The sequence below is a fragment of the Chlorocebus sabaeus genome, chromosome 26 (genome assembly GCF_047675955.1).
Source record: "Chlorocebus sabaeus isolate Y175 chromosome 26, mChlSab1.0.hap1, whole genome shotgun sequence".
In the NCBI taxonomy this organism is placed as follows: domain Eukaryota; kingdom Metazoa; phylum Chordata; class Mammalia; order Primates; family Cercopithecidae; genus Chlorocebus; species Chlorocebus sabaeus.
Genome location: NC_132929.1, coordinates 1,789,381 through 1,807,743, shown reverse-complemented (window position 1 = coordinate 1,807,743; position 18,363 = coordinate 1,789,381). Strand labels below are relative to the sequence as shown.

The window sequence follows — 18,363 nt, the reverse complement described above, 5'->3', positions numbered from 1 at the left end:
CCAGCTAATTTTTGTATTTTTTTGGTAGAAACGGGGTTTCACCATCTTGGCCAGGCTGGTCTCGAACTCCTGACCTCAAGTGATCACCGCGGCCTCCCAGAGTGCTGGGATTACAGGTGCTAGCCACCGTGCCCGCCGCCAATTTCTATCTGAGTTCATTCAGGCTGCTATAACAGAATACCAAATGTTGGGTAACTCATACATAACAGGAATGTGTTTCTCACAGTTCTGCAGGCTGAGAAGTTCAAGACCAAGGTGCTAGCAGATTTGATGTCTGATCAGAGTCTGCTTCCTGGTTCACAGACAGCCATGTTCTCATTGTGCCCTCACATGGTGGTAGGAGTGAGGGGTCTCTCTGAGACCTCTTTTATGAGGCCTCCCGCTTCATGACCTCATCGCCTCCCAAAGGATCTTACGACCAATCCCATTTAGGATTAGATTTTAACATAAGAATTTTGTGAAAGACACAAACATTCATTCTATAGCAGGTGTGTTAAGCATTCAGCACTCAGCTAGGTGCAGTGAGGAACACAGAAGCGTGAACCATGGTCTGTTTCCAAGGAGCTCATTATGGGCACATTTGGAAAATTGGGTTAAATGCCTTTGTGCAGTTGAAACCATTTGGAATTCATAGATGGGAATATTTATTATGAGGACCATGCTTTGAGCTGAACGTGGTAGGACTGGAATAGAAAGAGGTATAACGGAAAACAGAACAAAACACAAATGACCACCAATCAGTTGTCAAGGTATTGAAACAAAAGAGGAGCCTCATCTGGAGAAATGACAGGGTAGCATTACCACTCAAACAGGAAGGGTCTTAAATATGAAAGAGTCAAAGTACAGGCAGGATATACAGAAAAATGAGAGTGTACCCCTGCCTTACACCTTATACAAAAATCAAATCAAGATGGATTAAAGACTTAAATGTAAAACTCAAAACTATAAAAACCCTAGAAGAAAATCTAGGCAATGCTATTCAGGATATAGGCATGGGCAAAGATTTTATGACAAAAATGTCAAAAGCAGTTTCAAAAAATGCAACAATTGACAAATGGGATCTAATTAAACTAAAGAGCTTCTGCACAGCAAAAGACACTATCATCAGTGTGAACAGACAGCCTACAGAATGGGAGAACATTTTTGCAAGTTATCCATCTGACAATTGTCTAATATCCAGAATCTACAAGGAACTAAACAAATTTACAAGGAAAAAACAACCCCATTAAAAAGTGGGCAAAGGACAGGAACAGATAATTCTCAAAAGAAGACATTCATGCAGCCAACAAACGTGAAAAAAGCTTAACATCACTGATCATTAGTGAAATGCAAATTAAAACCACGATGAGATACCATCTCATACCAGTCGGAATGGTGACTATTACAAAGTCAAGAAACAACAGATGCTGGCGAGACTGTGGAGAAACAGGAACACTTTTACACTCTTGGTGGGAAGGTAAATTAGTTCAGCCATTGTGGAAGACAGTGTGGTGATTCCTCAAAGACCTAGAACTAGAAATACCATTTGACCCAGCAATCCCATAACTGGGTATATACAAAGGAATATAAATCATTCTATTATAAAGATAGATGCATGCATATGTTCATTGCAGCACTATTCACAATAGCAAAGGCATGGAATCAACCCAAATGCCCATCAGTGATAGACTGGATAAGGAAAACGTGGTACATATACACCATGGAATACTGTGCAGCCATAAAAAGGAACAAGATCATGTCCTTTGCTGAAACCATCATCCTCAGCAAACTAACACAGGAACAGAAAATTAAACACTGCATGTTCTCACTTATAAGTGGGAGCTGAACAATGAGAACAGATGGACACAGGGTGGGGAATAACACACATTGAGGCCTGTGGCAGAGTAGTGTGGGGAGGGAAAGCATCAGGAGAATTAGCTAATGAATGCTGGGCTTAATACCTAGGTGATGAGTTGATAGATGCAGCAAACCACCATGGCACGCGTGTACCTTTGTAACAAACATGCACATCCTGCACATGTATCCCGGAACTTAAAAAAAAAAAAAAAAGTAGCAGGCAGGGTGAGTGATGTTTGTTGAAGCAGAGGAAGAATACGCAAAAATCACTATTTGTGGAGCTGAAACCAAAAGCTGGGAATTCCCGTGAAGTCTTTAGAAGTGAGGGAGCAGAGAGCAGGGTGGTGGCCAGATATGAAAAGTGGATGTAGAGGGGAAAAGAGGGATGTAATTCAAAGACAGCCGCTCGATTTTAAGATCAGATGACTTGGGAAATACCGCTTTCCATGAGGAAATTGGAAATAATTGGAAGGAGCTGGTGAATTGAAGGTAAAAAAGCCAATCGGCGTATGAGGGAGGGGTAAGCAATTGTTACATGAAGGATTTCTTCCTAAACACTGCTGGCCTCCTGCCTTGCTTCTCACTGCTGTCTGCAAGGCAGACAGTCTTCTCTGCTGGCAGAGCGACGGTTCTTTTTCTTCTTTCCTGATCTGGGCCCATTAAGTTCATAAACGGTAACAGCATGGTCTCTGACTCTCTCCCTGTCAGGCCAGTCGTGACCATGACCCTATGTGATTCTGCAGGGTCTTACTGTGGCACGGTGATGAGAGCGTATCTTCATTGGTACCTGGGCAGACATGTTATCTGTTCATCCCCATTGGCTTATTCCTCTTACCTCCCATTTGATCTTAAGCAAGGCAAAGGGTGTGGCCAAACCCCACTGATGTCATTTTTACTGTCAAATTTAAAGCAGAGATATTGGATATCCAGTAGGGCATCAGAGATAACATGTCTTTATCCGTTTGTGTTTTTCAAAGTTTTGCAATTGACGTGTTAGGTGCTGACCTGTTGTTCAGCTCAGGAGGCTGCAGATGGTCTCACTGGGGTGCTGTGACAAGGTCTTGTGCTGTTGTTATTCTGCTCATTCCCGCCCAGGCTTTCAAAGAGAGGGGAGGCCGAGGCGGGTGTATTGCTTGAGGCCAGGACTTCAAGACCAGCCTGGCCAACATGGCAAAACCTGTCTCTACAAAATATACAAAATGATCCGGGCATGGTGGCATGTGCCTGTAATCCCAGCTACTCAGAAGGCTGAGGTGGGAGAATCACTTGAACCCAGGAGACAGAGGTTGCAGTGAGCCAGGATCGTGCCACTGCACTCCAGCCTGGGCGATAGAGAGAGACTGTCTAAAAAAGGAAAGAAAAGAAAAGAAAAAGAAAGAAAGAATGGGAAGCCTAGAGATATGAGTTTAGATAACTCAAACCCTGTACATTTTCAAATCCCAAAAATTCTAAGAACCTGTTACATTCTAATCTGCATTGTCGTAGGCAGCGAACACACAGAGTCACACAGTTGCCTCAGCTTACCAGAGACTCACAAACTGAGTTTGCTTTGGACCAACAATAAGAAAGTAAATTAAAGTAAAAAGACCTTTTCGGATTTGACACCAAGCAAAAATCATTGCCCACACGGTTATGTCCGTTATAGCTGCTGTTGATGACGTACCTGTTGTGAGTCAGGTGTGTGCTACTCGACATTCACATACCCACTTGTCATGAACTAGTGAACTAGCAGATGGAGGTTATTTTGCCCAATCTACAGATGGGGAAATTGAGGCCGAGAGCGCAAAGAGGTTGCTCAAGGCCACCCTAGTAGTGAGTGTGAGGCCCACGCTGCCTTACTTCCTTTGTAGTTATTCAGAAGACCCACGGTTTCTGAAAGACCTCGAGAATTTGCGCCACTGCTACCTCCCAGTCAGGATTCGCAAGGCTAGGAGAGGACAGGCAGGGTCAACCCAGGGGAAGAAGCCTTGAGGAAATCGGTAATGAATTTCCAAGTTCGATACGAGTGAAAATGTTTCAGACCGTCTGGCCTGGCTCTGCTGATGTGTGGTCAGAGGCGGGTGAGCTCTATGTTTTCCAGGGCTCTAAATCAAGACAAATGCTGGCACTGCAACCCTGATTGCCTCATTTACTCTTGTCCCCGCAAAAAGATTGAACGCCACACTGCTGACACAGAGAAGGAATTTAGTGTTGGTTGCTGAACAGTGGAGCTGAAATGGACACGAGAGGTCATTTATTCCCAGCCTTAATGTGATGAGGAGAGCAGAACTTGGTGATGTCAGCTGACGCACTGCAACCACATTGTCTCTTGCTGCTGTCATTATTCATGCTATTGGCATCATCAATATCCATAGGCCATTTAATAGTCACTAGTAGTTTGAAAAACAAGATCATGTGAATCATGATGATGCTTTATATGTCACTCAGTGATTCTAGGTATCTTTCACTCTTCAATGATAATTTCACTGGATTCACTGGTAAGGATTATCATCCAAGCTCTGCCCCCTAACTGTGGAGAAAGGGACTCACGGGATTTGCTCCCAGCAAGGCCTCAGGTCAGGCTGGCCTCGGCCCCAGCTGGCCTCCCCACAGCTCTCCCTGCTGGCAGTGCTCAGGCACGTGCCCCTGGTCCCGGGTTAGTATGCCACTTGGCCTTGAGCCCAGGAGGAGCCACCAATGACTGTATGCCGTCCCCAGTCCCACTGAGGAAAGTGATGGGTGGGCCGCAGCCTCCACACTCCACGAATCCCATCGAGTCTCACGTCCTCAGCCTGCCTCCCTCCAGGCCTTCGCAGGAGGCACCTCCACCCTCAGACCTCTACCACTCCCAGAGGACCCCATGTCCTCCTCCCTGCATCTCTCCTTCTCTTCCCTCCCTGCTTCCCTTTCGTCCTTGAGCAGATTTGGCACTGAGTTGTCAGCTCGTCATCAGCTGATGAGGGAAGCACTGTTTCCTGTGCTCTGCACGCTGTTTAGATGAACGTTTGTGTTCTCAGGTGGCCCCTGATATGGTTTGGCTCTGTGTCCCCACCCAGATCTCACCTTGGATTATAATAATCCCTACATGTCAAGGGCGGGACTAGTAGAGGTAATTGGATTATGGGGGCAATTCCTCCATGCTGTTCTTGTGATAGTGAATGAGTCTCATGAGATCTAATGGTTTTATAAGCGTCTGGCGTTTCCCCTGCTGGCACTCCTCTCTCCTGCCACCCCGTGAAGAGATGCCTTCTGCCATGATTGTAAGTTTCCTGAGGCCTCCCCAGCCATGTGGAACTGTGAGTCCATTCAACCTCTTTTCTTGATAAATTACCCAGTCTTGGGTATTTCTTCATAGCAGCATGAGAACGGACTAATACAGTCCCTGACTGTCAGAACTGCCCTAAGCTTTGGGCTCCTTTGCAAGCTTCCAGATTCATATATTCTAGCCTAGTCACATCTTCTAGAGGCTGCCCACTCTCTGTGGCTTATGGCCCCCCTTACCCCGTCCTCAAGCCAGCAGCGGTGAGTGGAGCCCTTTTGTCATGCTTCTAATCGCTCTGATTAGGGAAGTTCTCTGTTTTTAAGGGGGCAAGTGACTAGATTGCACCCCCTGGGAAAATCATATATAATCTTCTGATATTAAGGTCCAGAACCTGAATTCCATGTGCATAGTGTCTTTTGCCAAGTAAGGTACCATATTCACAGGTGTGACACCAGGGGTGCAGGTCCTGCTTGCCACAGCACCTTCATACCCAGGATGGCATGGACAGCAGGTGCCTGTTGGAGAGTGGAAGGCTTGGAGTAGGGAATGCGGCCGGGTGCTGCTTCAGGCACTCCGTGCTTGTAAATCTTGATGTAGGTCATGCAGTCATAGCCGGAGCCCTCAGACATGGTTGCTGTTTTAATCCCATTCTATGGTGAAGGCACTGAGGCACAGAGAATAAGTGACCTGACAAAGTCACAGGGCTGGAGGGACCCAGGCAGTCTGGTCTCAGAGCCCACATTCTCACCTGCTGCGCCATCGTGCGCTCTGCAGAGAAGCACACACGCACCAGGAAGTGCCAGACAGCAGCCTGGCACCCAGGCCTTTAGACATGGGAAGAAGCTGAACTGCAGTGTCATCTGCCCTGGTCCAGCCACCCTATGCATTCTTGAGGTCGTGGAACCTTGACTTTTCAAACGTTCTCATCCTCTCTCTTGCTACTTTAGTAAAAGCTTCTGTGTTCCCCAGGCTGGGAATGATTTCATGTTTATGTCACTTTCTGCCCCCTCCTCATACAGATGCCTACCCTAATTCTGAAGTCGTCTATGTCTGGACCAACGGCTCCACCAAGTCTGTGGTGGTGGCGGAAGATGGCTCCAGACTGAACCAGTACCACCTGATGGGCCAGACGGTGGGCACCGAGAACATCAGCACCAGCACAGGTGAGGGCTCCCAGGTGCACTCCGGCCACCACACCCTCGGAGAGCTCGCTGCTCCCAGCACCCCTCTGCAGGGCCCACGTGGGAGGTGGCACAGCAGCCAAGCACACCCTGTCCTGGACAGCTGTGCTCTCCCTGGGCCACAGCTGTGTGAGAGCTGGCCAAGGGAGTCCTCCCAGCCCGCCCCTCCCTGCAGCAGCACACAGAGGCACCAGCTGTGGCCGGCAGTTGCAGTGGACCTGCTTATATAACACACCCCTAAGCAGGAAAGGCAGACAGCTTCCTACAAATACCCCCAGTTACCTGCTGCCCCACCTCCTACTTTAAACAGCGCAGAGATTTCCCTGGAGTTGAAGTTGGGAAAGCACAACCAGGCAGCCTACAAAGAAGAGCTGAAATGTACACGCAGGAAGCAGACACTCTCAATGCCAAGTGCCCTGGGCTGGCCTGAGCCCTGCAGGGTCAATATCCCAGCCTGGCTTCCCCTGACACAAAGTTGGTGGGGAGACCAAAGGAACAGGATACATTGCATCTCCAGAGCCTGCAAGTTCTGTGGCCAGATACCTCCAGGGCAGGCAGGCCCAGCCATAGGGGTCAAGGTCATCAGAGAGTGCCGTGAGCAAAGGAGGGGGTTTTGAGCTCCAAAGAGCTTCTGCAGCCTTGGAGAAAAGCCTAAAGGGAGGCAGGGAGCCCTGATGGCAGAATGAGCTCTAAGCCCCAGAGGATATTTTCAGGGGAGCGCTCTGTCAGCACGGCTGATTGTCAGCACGGCTGATTGTCAGCACCGCTATCCTTGCAGCTGGCCGAGCACACAGGCCGTTTAGTGCATAGCCTGTTCTGGGTGCACACACAGGCAGTCAGCACCCTGCTGACCCACAGGCCTGCGCACTGGGCATCCCTGGGGGATATGAGAGTCTGGGAGGATGGCTTCACCATTTGGTTACCACACTAAAGGGAAAGGCAGAGGGAATGGGCCGGTTTTATGGAAACCAGTGGAAGGTAGTGTAGCAAGAGTTTGGTGTAAGCAATTGCGATGCTGAGGGAGGATATTCCAGTTTGGAACTGTTTCATATAGTTCTTTGAATATTAATAACTGGGATTTCTACTCCTATTTGCATTCTACAATCTTTTAAAACAAACACGATCGAATTTTCCTACCCTCAACTCAAAAATATAACAAAATGAAAAGAACTACCAGCAAAAGAATTAGAAGTAGGAGAGTAGTTTCAAGCCCTACTGTAAAACAGAATGCCATTTCACTTCTTCAAGTGCTAAGGAGACACAGACTTGGATCACTGGTAGAGATCCAGTCCTTGCTACCAACATACCCTTTGCCTCTTCTTTGCCCATTTCTCTCTCTGGTCTTCGAGCCGGCTCTGCTCCCTCACCTGCTGCGGACTACGGGAAAAGTGCACCTTTGCATTGCTGGCCTGTCCAGGCACCGCTGAGATTGTTGGCTCCTCTTGTGTTAGACGGCAGATTTTGCCACATGTGATTGCTATGGTTCCTTCATCTCCTACATACGACATGTTTTGAGTTGACACTCAGTGAAGCAGCCACAGTGGGCCTTGTTGAGCTGTGGGCTTCCATCCCAATAGTAAACACTGCAACTGTGATGTCAGACTCTAATGTCCCAACATGCAGTCCCAGCAGCCGCAGACCACTACTGTAACAGACCGGGGCCTGCGCTGATGGAGCCCCCAAGCCTATTCTCCCCACGTTCACGGTGCATCGCAGCTCTCTGGCCACACCATCCACTCCTCGCAATTCAGCCAAAGTTTTTTGAATTGCTCTTCCTCCACCCCTCAAAGAACACTTCCCATCTCCCCAGGGAGAGGCAAGTCCAGGCAGCAAGAAGCCTGGCCCAGCAGGGCTCACACTCCCTGACCACAGCCCCCGACCTCAGCTCCTTACCAGTTCACCATGAGGACGGCATCATTCTCAGCAATGAATGGGAGGTCTCCTCGTGCCTCCCACACAGCCAGGCAAATCCAGAGAAGGCACTGGGGCATCGCCAAGGAAATGCCCCCAATTTCAGAGAACAGGTGACACAACTCTGGTAGGTGGCAGAAGGGATGAGCTGCCAGGACCCAGGGCCTCCTGAGCTGCTGCATCTCACTCTGCACCTGGGACGCAGCCAGCACAGGGCCTGCTGCTGGTGGGAATGGTCGTCTCACCTCCCTGGAGCCAGTAGACTGGAAACAAGAAGGACTCTGTCCACCTCTGCAGGGCTCTGTGAAATCCTGAGTTATATCCGGGGAGGCTAAATCCTGAAATCCTAATTGCAGAAGCAGGCGAGGGAGTAGGGGGGAGAGGGGCACAGATTGTGACCGGAGATTAGTAAAACACACAAATCTGATTTACCCCAGGAAGAGCGTCCGTCAGCAAAGGCTCTTCAGAGACCAGGGGTCATGAGACTTACTTATAAAATGACCGATAAGAAATGCAGGCATCCTCCTGTGTCCTCTCCTTAACCCAGATCCTACAAATGAATGCTTGTCCAGCCTGACAGGGGAGTGGAAGGGAGGCTCCTGGCGAACTCCCTGGATGCAGCAAGCAGAGACTCTCGGGGACTGATGTGCAGTCATTTGCTTATTTGCAGGCGAATACACAATCATGACAGCTCACTTCCACCTGAAAAGGAAGATTGGCTACTTTGTCATCCAGACCTACCTTCCCTGCATAATGACCGTGATCTTATCACAGGTGTCCTTTTGGCTGAACCGGGAATCAGTCCCAGCCAGGACAGTTTTTGGTGAGTGTCCCCAAGCCAGGCCTGGACACTGGCGTTTTGCCACTGACCCTAACCACCCCAAAGCAACAGCAACAACCTCCACGAAACTTCTAGTGCTGCCTCTGTGTTGTGTGACCTGGAAAACAAATTGACCAATTCATTAAGAATTTAATGTTAAGGATTAGGGTTTAGGATTTCTCTCCAAAGAAGGATTTAAGGAATATCACATGGTCTATTTATAGTTATTTCCTTGCTGAAAAGCCTTTTTGCGTGGTTTGACCTTGCCAGCATGTATCTGTTTTATGTGAGATTTTGCTATGCAGGTTGAGCGTCCCTTATCCCAAATGCTTGGAACCAAAAGTGTTTCGGATGTCAGTTTTTTTTAAATTTTGGAAGAATTGCATGATACCAGTTGAGTATCTCTAATCTGAAAATCTGAAATGAGAGCTCCATGGAGCATTGTCTTTGAGCGTTATGTCGGTGCCCAAAAAGTTTTGGATTTTGTAGCATTTCAGGTTTCAGATTTTTGAAATAGGAATACTCAGTCTGTAGTATTTTGGGTTCTCATCAAGTATGACTTTGTAAGTTATCAGGCAGTTTTCTTTGAAATGTGCATGCCACTTTAAAATTAGTCACCAAATAACAATCAAAGAGATGCAATAGGAATCAATTAAATCTGTATACCCGATGAGAACCTACAGCAGCATCATTTTACGTCCCTAAGACATCAGCTAAATTGGGAGAACTCTAACTCAGGAGGTACCATGGCTCAGCAGACACAGTTGATCGTCTGAGTCTTAATTACCTCGAAGCTCAGCTTCTTCAGATTCAAGAAGATACTGAAGGCACTTTTGCCAGTCAGTTGTGGTCCTAGGTGCTCACATCTCTGTAAACTGTAAAGTACGATTCACACATCAGCATTTGCTAGTGCAGTTTCCTTTCCAAAGCAGGAAAACGTTAGCATGCGTTTTATCTTAATGCTCCCCCAGAGTGTAGGCTGACCAAGAGCTCAGGGAGTTCAGGAGTGAGGGGCGCAGGGGTGCTCCCGTCTCCTCATCACTCTGCCTCCAGCCAAGAGTCCAGCTTCACTTGCCAAGCCCGAGCGAGCTTCAGGATTGTTTCAGGAAGGTGTGGAGGTTGGCTGGTGACCAGGCCGTGCTCCCCAAGTTAATGTTCCTCATGAACTCTTTAGGGGAAATTTAGTTGGTAGGCAGAAAGAAAGCGGGCAGGGGATTGCCTGTTACTGTCGGGGTTTTTTGACAGGGAGAGGAGGGAGATGCATGTTAAGATATTAAAGGCCCAAGAAGAAGACTCAAGAGGCTTGTTTAAGATCCTGCGCAGAGCTCTTCCCCCTCAACACAGTGATTAACTGGATTTCTAAAAAAATCAAAGATCTCTATTGATTCCTTTGGCAGTGTTGATTTCATGCAGGGAATGACGTTCACTGTGTACTTGTATTGCTGTGAAGGATGGCGTTGAATGAAACCCCAGGCATACTACGTGTCCTTGGTGCTGTGCTGGTCTCCTGGGACTGCCGTAACCAAGTCCCACACACTGGGGGCTTAAACAGCAGAAATGTATCAGCTCACACTTCCGGAGGCTGGAAGGCTGGGATCAGGGCGTTGGCAGGGCTGGCTCCTCCTGGGGCCTGCAAGGGAAGGATCTGTTCCCGGCCTGTCTCTTGGCCTCTGGTAGCTCTTTAGCTCATGGCAGCATCACTCCAGCCCTCCCACGGCATGTTGCCTGTGTGCATGTCTGTCTCCAAGGTTCCCCATTTTATAAGGGCGTCAGTCATAGCAGATGAGGGCCCACCCCAGTGACCTCATGTTAACTTAATTACTTCTTTAAATACTGCATCTCCAAATAAGGCCATAATCTAGAGTACTGGAGGTTAGGACTTCAACATATGAATTTTGCAGGCCCACAGTTTTTAGTTACACCCCCATCGCCCACACAGGTGCACGCTTCTGCAGAAGGCAGGGCTAGCAGGTGGAAGCTTTGTGAACTGCGAGAGTCCACAGGCCTGGCTCCCAGTGTGGATAGTCTTATCTCCTTGCTGGCAAGCTTGGGCACCTTGCTAAATACTTCCAAATCTTCAGGCTCCCCAACCTGCCAAACAAGGATGCTGACAGCCATCCAGAATGCAGCTCAGACCAGAGTCTGACACTCAGTGGACCCAGTAGCTGGTGCATAGTCTGCCAGTCCTACGGAACGTCCTCCTCCAGGAATCCAGCCTGGCTGGGTGGTCACTGCAGAGTTTTCCTAGTGACCCCAGGCTCCAGGCACAGCAGCCTCCAGGGGACACTGTTCCCTCTTTGAGGGACTGACATGCCCAGACCCAGATTCAGATATGGCGCTTCTGTTATTCTCTGGCTCTGACAAGTCTGCAGTCAGGTGAAGGTCTGTCTTCCCTGTTTGCAGGGAGCCCTCTACGTCCAGGTGCGTAGTAAATCACTGGGAGGCACCTGCTGGCTGCGGTGTGAATGTGACTGTCATTCTGCCTTGGATCTTGCCTTCGTGCTACAGAAACACATCACTCGCTCTACATGTCTTTGTGGAGCACTGGCTGTTTGCCTGGCTTTGTTTGTGGCAGTGGGAGCCAAAATCAGACCGCAATCCCTGCCCTCTTCAGTTCATATTCTAAAGGGAAGGGACAGTCAAGACACAGAGCGTCAGCAGTTGTCTATCTAAGTGCTGTGAATCTGTTAGGTGTTAGCAAAACCGTAGAGGAAAGCGCAGGCTGGGATTAAAATCACCAGTCCCTTGGGAGGCCGAGGCGGGTGGATTGCATGAGGCCAGGAATTCGAGACCAGCCTGGCCAACGTGGCGAAACCCCGTCTCTACTAAAAATACAAAAATTAGCCAGGTGTGGGGATGCCTGCCTGTAATCCCAGCTACTCAGGCAGCTGAGGCACAAGAATTGCTTGAACCCCGGAGGCAGAGCTTGCAGTGAGCCGAGATCACGCCACTGCACTCCAGCCTGGGCAAGACTCTGTCTCAAAAAAAAAAAATAAAAATGAAAATCACTAGTCCCCTTTGTGTCTATCATTTTGGTCATGTTGTACTGGGGTCCTGGGTGCCGGCACTGAACCCTGTTTCCGTTTTCCACTCTGCCCCGCCTGACCCCCGCAGGGGTCACCACGGTGCTGACCATGACGACCCTCAGCATCAGCGCCCGGAACTCTCTGCCCAAAGTGGCCTACGCCACCGCCATGGACTGGTTCATAGCCGTGTGCTATGCCTTCGTCTTCTCGGCGCTGATAGAGTTTGCCACGGTCAATTACTTTACCAAGAGAGGCTGGGCCTGGGATGGCAAAAAAGCCTTGGAAGCAGCTAAGATCAAGGTACTGACTGTTTCTCCTCCCTTCTTCCAGGTCCCCTTGACAGAGAAAGTGTGCCCGATTCTAGACAAGGTGCTGCTCTTTCCTACCCGGCAGCTCCCAAATGCTCCTTCCCTTATACTCAAGGCCCTCACCAAGTCTTACTGACAACAAGCCCAATTTCACTCCAGCAAAAGGCAACAGGATGTGAATGGCTTGGGCCTGTTTATATTCAAGCCTATTATTTTGGCAGAAGTAACTCCTGTCTCTTAAGGGACGACGCGTCTGGTTTTAATCGTGGAATCTGTTCTTCTGCTCGTTTTATCCCACTTCACCATGCAGGCTGTCCTCTTCAGGTGGCCTTCAGGTCGAGAAGGGGGCGCCAACATAATGGAAGGAGTTCATCAGCAAAGCACACCCAAGCCCCGCTGAGTCCATGATTTGACCCCCTTTTACCAGGCACATAAATTGTTGTGAAGGCATTACTCTGTTCAAAGCAAAGCACCATCAAGTATTTAAAGGGTGATTTATGCCCAAATCTTAAGAACATTTGAAGAAAAAAAATTTACCAAGATTCCAAGCTGCATTGTTTCCTTGGGGAGGTAAGAATAGCATTCATGGACAGTAAATAAAGCAGCATATGGTGAACTGCTAATTTCACCACACAGAAAACGAACACACAAATCTCTGTAAGGAGAGAACAGGAGGTCAGAGCCATCGGGGTGACCTGAAAGTAAAACTTAATCTGTCCTTTGGAAAATCAGCATGAAGGGAGTCTTGGAAGGCATTAGAGAGGCCTCGAAGTGTAAGTCCCGACCTCCCAGCCAGGGACCACAAGCCAGTTACAGCAGAGCAGGAGGCCCTGGTTCCACCGGGAGAACTGCTTCCATCCCATCCACAGCCCTCTGCTTGCTCTGAGGGTTGGACTCTGCTGTCAGGAGTTCTGGCCTGTCCTCGCCCATTGTGCCTTCACTATTTCCACGTGCCAGGAGTCCCTCCCCTGCTGGAGTTTCAACATAGAAGCCCCACTTCCAAGCCTAGCTCCCTGGCTGCGGGAAGGCCTGGCAGGACCCATTCTGGGTGGTCTCATGGAGGGAGGAAAGGAGAAGCTGGAGGAAGGGCCTCGGGCGTGGCTGCGGGAAGGCCTGGCAGGACCCATGCTGGGTGCCCTCATGGAGGGAGGAAAGGAGAAGCTGGAGGAAGGGCCTCGGGCGTGGGTGTGCTTTGAGGGCTGGGAGGAGGGACAGGAGTGATCTGACTGCACTGGGTGATAGGGACTGGGGAGCTGGGAGCAGGCTGTTCTCAGATGATGGAAGTTCTTGGCCGACGCGTTTGAACTTGTTCCTGCAGACCAGGGGACCAGAGAAGGTGCTGTGCGGGGAGGAATGAGAATGGAGTTTGGGGAGATGGGGCTTCCCAGCACTCCGCACTGTGTTGCTGGAAGGTGCGTGTTTGTCACCTGCCTGGGACATAGACGGTGCATGACGGATAGTGGGCTGGAGCCTGGTATGAAGTCAGGGAGCAGCCAGAGGTCCCTGACAGTCACCAAGGTTGTCAGGCTCATGCCTGTGAGTCTAGGAGGAACATGAACCCCCGGCGAATGGAGAGAGCACACATGTGGTTGAGTGGTGTTGTTGGGTGTCGCCATCACTGGCTAATCTAATCGCCGTAGATCTGAATTCTGAATGGAGGGTTGGAGGGAAGAGAGAGGATGAAGGTGACCTGCATTGTCTCATTCGACGAGAGTAAGGTCTTCTAGAATAAGCAGCATGCCTCAGGCTGGCTTGTGGAATGTCAAGACTCTCTCGTTCCGGGGAAGGCAGTGACGCTAGGGGTTCCACCCCTGCCGCCAGGAAGGGTCTGTGCGCTGGAAGGCGTGGAGCATCTGCAGGCAGCACACCCCGTGGTCAGACTCCGGCACGCGAGCGTGAATACCACAGCCTGGTGTCATCCTACCCGAGTAAACTGTTCCCTGGAAGTAGAGAGGACTTTAAAAAAATAGACTCTGTTCACCACTGTTCCAAGTTGGGATCTCCAGAAGCAAACACTGGGTCAGCGCTTGGGGTGTGGCGGTTTTTAGGAGTGAAGGTTTGGGAAAGGAAACAGGAGGCAGTGAGATTGAGAGAGGAAGAAACCAAACGGTGAGGCAGAGGCCTAGCGAAGCCCAGGCTCCCCGCTGGGCCGTGTGGAGCAGATGGCCAGTGGAGGTGCCCCGGGTCAGGGATGTGGCCAGGGCTTTAGACTCCTGCCTCGCTGCCCAACAGATGTGTCTGCTTTCCCCAGGAAGGGCAAGAGTCTGGCCACACCGCCCTCTGCAACTCAGGCTGCCGGAAGAGCTGACACCCGGCCGCACTGCCTGCAGCTGGGGAGCACGTCCTTCCGGACAGGCGGATTCCGGGGCGCGTGTGCGTCTCCACCACCAGCGCTGTGACTTGCTGAGTCCCAGGCGGGTGCTCCCTGCCACCTGCCCCCACCCCGCTGCACATTCCTTCCCAGTAAAAACGCGCACCCTCAGGACAGAGCGGTGTCTTCTAAAGGGCTTGCCCTTCACTTGGTTCCACCCAGAGCTAGAACCATTCTAAGCAGTAACTCACGTGTATGGGTTTCTTCTGGCGGAGCTGCATGAGCGCTCACGTGACGGTGGGGAAGGCGGGGCTGGCAAAACTGCCATCGCATTTCTGAGGTGTGGCCCGCCTCCCTCAGGCTCCCGCACGGTTTCCCCAGGAGGTCCTCATGCCCCTGCCCCTGGCCTGGTTTTGGTTCACCTGTTTCACCTGTGTCCCCTGACTCCTGCTCTATGCTTGGCCTTTCTGCTTTTTATCTTTTCTTTATTCTTAACGGTTGATTTATTTTCTTTACTCTCTTGTGTTTTTCAAGTTTCAATTAATGAGACTGTATTACTTTAGTAGTGGAACACAGGTTGTCTAACATTTTATGGTGCACATTTTTAAACATACAGCAATGTTTAAAGAGGTTTACAGTGAAACCATCTGCTGTTAACATTACCTATGGCTGTGACCTCACCACCTGTCACCTCTCCCTCTATCTGTCTACCAATACACCCATCCTCAATCTGTGATTTGTTTTGCTACATTTCAAAATAAATTTCAGATGGCAATGCATTTCCCACTCCATATGTCAGCATGCATGTCATTGTAACTACAGTTCAATACTAGCTTACTGTTTTATTCCTTTGAAGCAAAATTTGTCGTGTGAAATGCTCAAGTATTAACGGCACCTTTGTTGAGTGTGGACAAATATGTACATTGTGTGTAACTGAAATCCCTGCCACAGTAGAGGACATCTCCAGCCTCCAGAAAAGTCACCGTGCCTCTTCCCAGGCAAGGCTTGACCCCACCTCTCCAAACATATCCACTATTTTTATTTCTTCCACCATAATGTAACTTACCTGTTTAGAATTTTATATCCAAAAAAAAATCGTCACAAAAAATGTATACAAGAATGTTCATAGCTGCTTAATCCGTAAGAGTTAAGATTAGAAACAGTCCAGGTGTCCATCGATTGGAGAGTAAGCAAACGGTGGCACATTCATGCAAAGATACATCACTCAGCCATGAAAAGGAGAGGATGACTGATAGATGCAGCAATATGGGCGATTCTCAAAAGCCTTGTGCTGGCTGGAAGGCACCTTGCCACAAGAGTGCATTCTGTACCACAAGGTTTAATCGCGTCCTTTCCTCCTTCCCCGCAGGCCACATCTTAGGGCTTCCCTTATATCCACACACCTTATTCCCTCCCGCTGGTGCACTTGAAGGTAAAGAAGTGATGGCTGCCTTGCAGGGGGGCAGTCCTAATTCCATTTATGTCAAGATCTTGAGAAATGCCGGCCTTTTTTTTTTTTTTTTTTTTTTTTAACTATTATTTTAGGTTCAGAGGTACATGTGCAGGTTTGTTGTAGGAAAATCAAGTCAAAGGAGTTTGTTATATAGATCATTTTGTCACCCAGGTACTAAGCCTGGTATCTAATGGTTATTTTTTTCTGCTTCTCTTCCTCCTCCCACCTTCCACCCCAGTGTCTATTGTTTCCCTCTTTGTGTTCATGAGTTCTTATCATTCAGCTTCCACTTGTGGTATTTGGTTTTCTGTTCCTGTGTTAGTTTGCTAAAGATAATGGCCTCCAGTTCCATCCATGTTCCTGCAAAAGACAAGATTTCATTCTTTTTATCATTCTTTTTTTATGGCTGCACCATTCCATGGTGTATATGTACCACACTTTCTTTATCCAATCTGTCATTGACGGGCGTTTAGGTCGATTCCATGTCTTTGCTATGTGAACAGTGTTGCAATGAACATTCTGATGCATGTGTCTTTATGGTGGATTGATCTGTATTCCTCTGGGAATATATCCAGTAATGAGATTGCCAGACTTACATAGCAATCACAGCTCTCATGTGTGCCCTGTCTGCAGGCTACCTGGAGACATCAGTGGAGGAGGGCCCTCTCCCAGGCTAAGCAGGTGTTTCTCTCTTTTGAAAGGTGTACCTTTAGAACTCCAAGGTGAGCTGACCATTGCCTGTAAACGGCGTGTCCTTACATTCCTATTATATTTTGCAGAAAAAGCGTGAAGTCTTGCTCAATAAGTCAACAAATGCTTTTACAGCTGGGAAGATGTCTCACCCCCCAAACATTCCGAAGGAACAGACTCCAGCAGGGACGTCGAACACAACCTCGGTCTCAGTAAAACCCTCCGAAGAGAAGACTTCTGAAAGCAAAAAGACTTACAACAGTATCAGCAAAATTGACAAAATGTCCCGAATCGTATTCCCAGTCTTGTTCGGCACTTTCAACTTAGTGTACTGGGCCACGTATTTGAATAGGGAGCCGGTGATAAAAGGAGCTGCCTCTCCAAAATAACCGGCTGCGCTCCCAAACTCCAAGGCTTCCAGCGAAATGGTACCGAGGGGAGGGCTTGCTCGCAGGGACGTTCCATATGTGAGCGCTATCTTTCAGGAAATTTTTGCATGTTTAATAATATGTACAAATAATATTGCCTTGATGTTTCTATATGTAACTTCAGATGTTTCCAAGACGTCCCATTGATAAATCAAGCAAACACCTTTCTAGAAAAACGGGATACAATGACTGACACTCAGATGCCCAGTATCATACGTTGATAGTTTACCAACAAGATACGTATATTTTTAACGGCTTCAAGTGTTACCTAACAATGTTTTTTATACTTCAAATGTCATTTCATACAAAATTTCCCAGTGAATAAATATTTTAGGAAACTCTCTACGATTATGACTTGACCAACAACTATCTTGTGAGCAACAGGGATCATAAAGAGCACGTTTTTCATGACGAGGAAACTTGGACATTTATGTACAAAATGAATTGCCTCTGACGATTCTTACTGTTCTGAAATTAGGAAAGTGCTGCATGATCTTACATGAAGAAATAGAGTCGGCAAACATTTATGCAGGCAGATTAACAACAGAAATACATCATATGTTAGACACACAAATACAATATTTCCCTGAGGAAAAAAAAATAAATGCTTAAATTTTTTGGGAGGAAAAAGACACATTTCTTACCCCACCCCACACTACCCATTACCTGAACAACAGCCAAGGAAAGAAAGGAGATGTTCAACAGACCACAAACAGTGTGTTGACGGCACTCTCAGCCCTTGGCCTGTGTGATCCCTGTCTCTGAAACACTGACCACCTCCCTCTGCAGCCAGCGTGTAGCGCTTCAGTGGTGAGAAATTGTACTTGAGTTATTTTCCATTTTATTTCCTTGTATGTATTTCATGACTGGACTTCCTGCTCTGTCAGCTTTTGTATATGAATCTTAAATGTTCATTAAAAAATAAAAAATGAACTGATCTTGTGGACATATATGACTCTTTTTTAAAAATTTCATGTTTTGGTGGACTCATTTCCTGAAAGTGACATAAATGGAACCCATCATGAAATTGCTTGGGAACGAAGCAGAACAAAACAAAACGTTTACTTGGTGGCTTGTCTCTGGTCCAACCTAATTCCATAGAGTAGCACCTGGAGAGAAAACTTGTTGAAACCACGGTGAGGGTAGACAGGTGAAAGC

At 48.3% G+C, this 18,363-nt stretch overlaps 1 protein-coding gene across 2 annotated transcripts in view; it reads left to right on the top strand.

The window, feature by feature from the left end:
• GABRA5 (gamma-aminobutyric acid type A receptor subunit alpha5) overlaps positions 1-18,142 on the top strand; it is an 81,734-nt gene extending 63,592 nt beyond the window's left edge. For both annotated transcript variants that reach the window (XM_008017338.3, XM_008017339.3), the window contains exons 8-11: positions 6,097-6,240; positions 8,840-8,992; positions 12,104-12,315; positions 16,867-18,142. In XM_008017338.3, the coding sequence (XP_008015529.3) occupies positions 6,097-6,240; positions 8,840-8,992; positions 12,104-12,315; positions 16,867-17,166 (809 nt within the window). In that variant the 3' untranslated portion in view covers positions 17,167-18,142. The remainder of the gene's footprint in view (positions 1-6,096; positions 6,241-8,839; positions 8,993-12,103; positions 12,316-16,866) is intronic.
• The last annotated feature ends 221 nt before the right edge of the window (positions 18,143-18,363 follow it).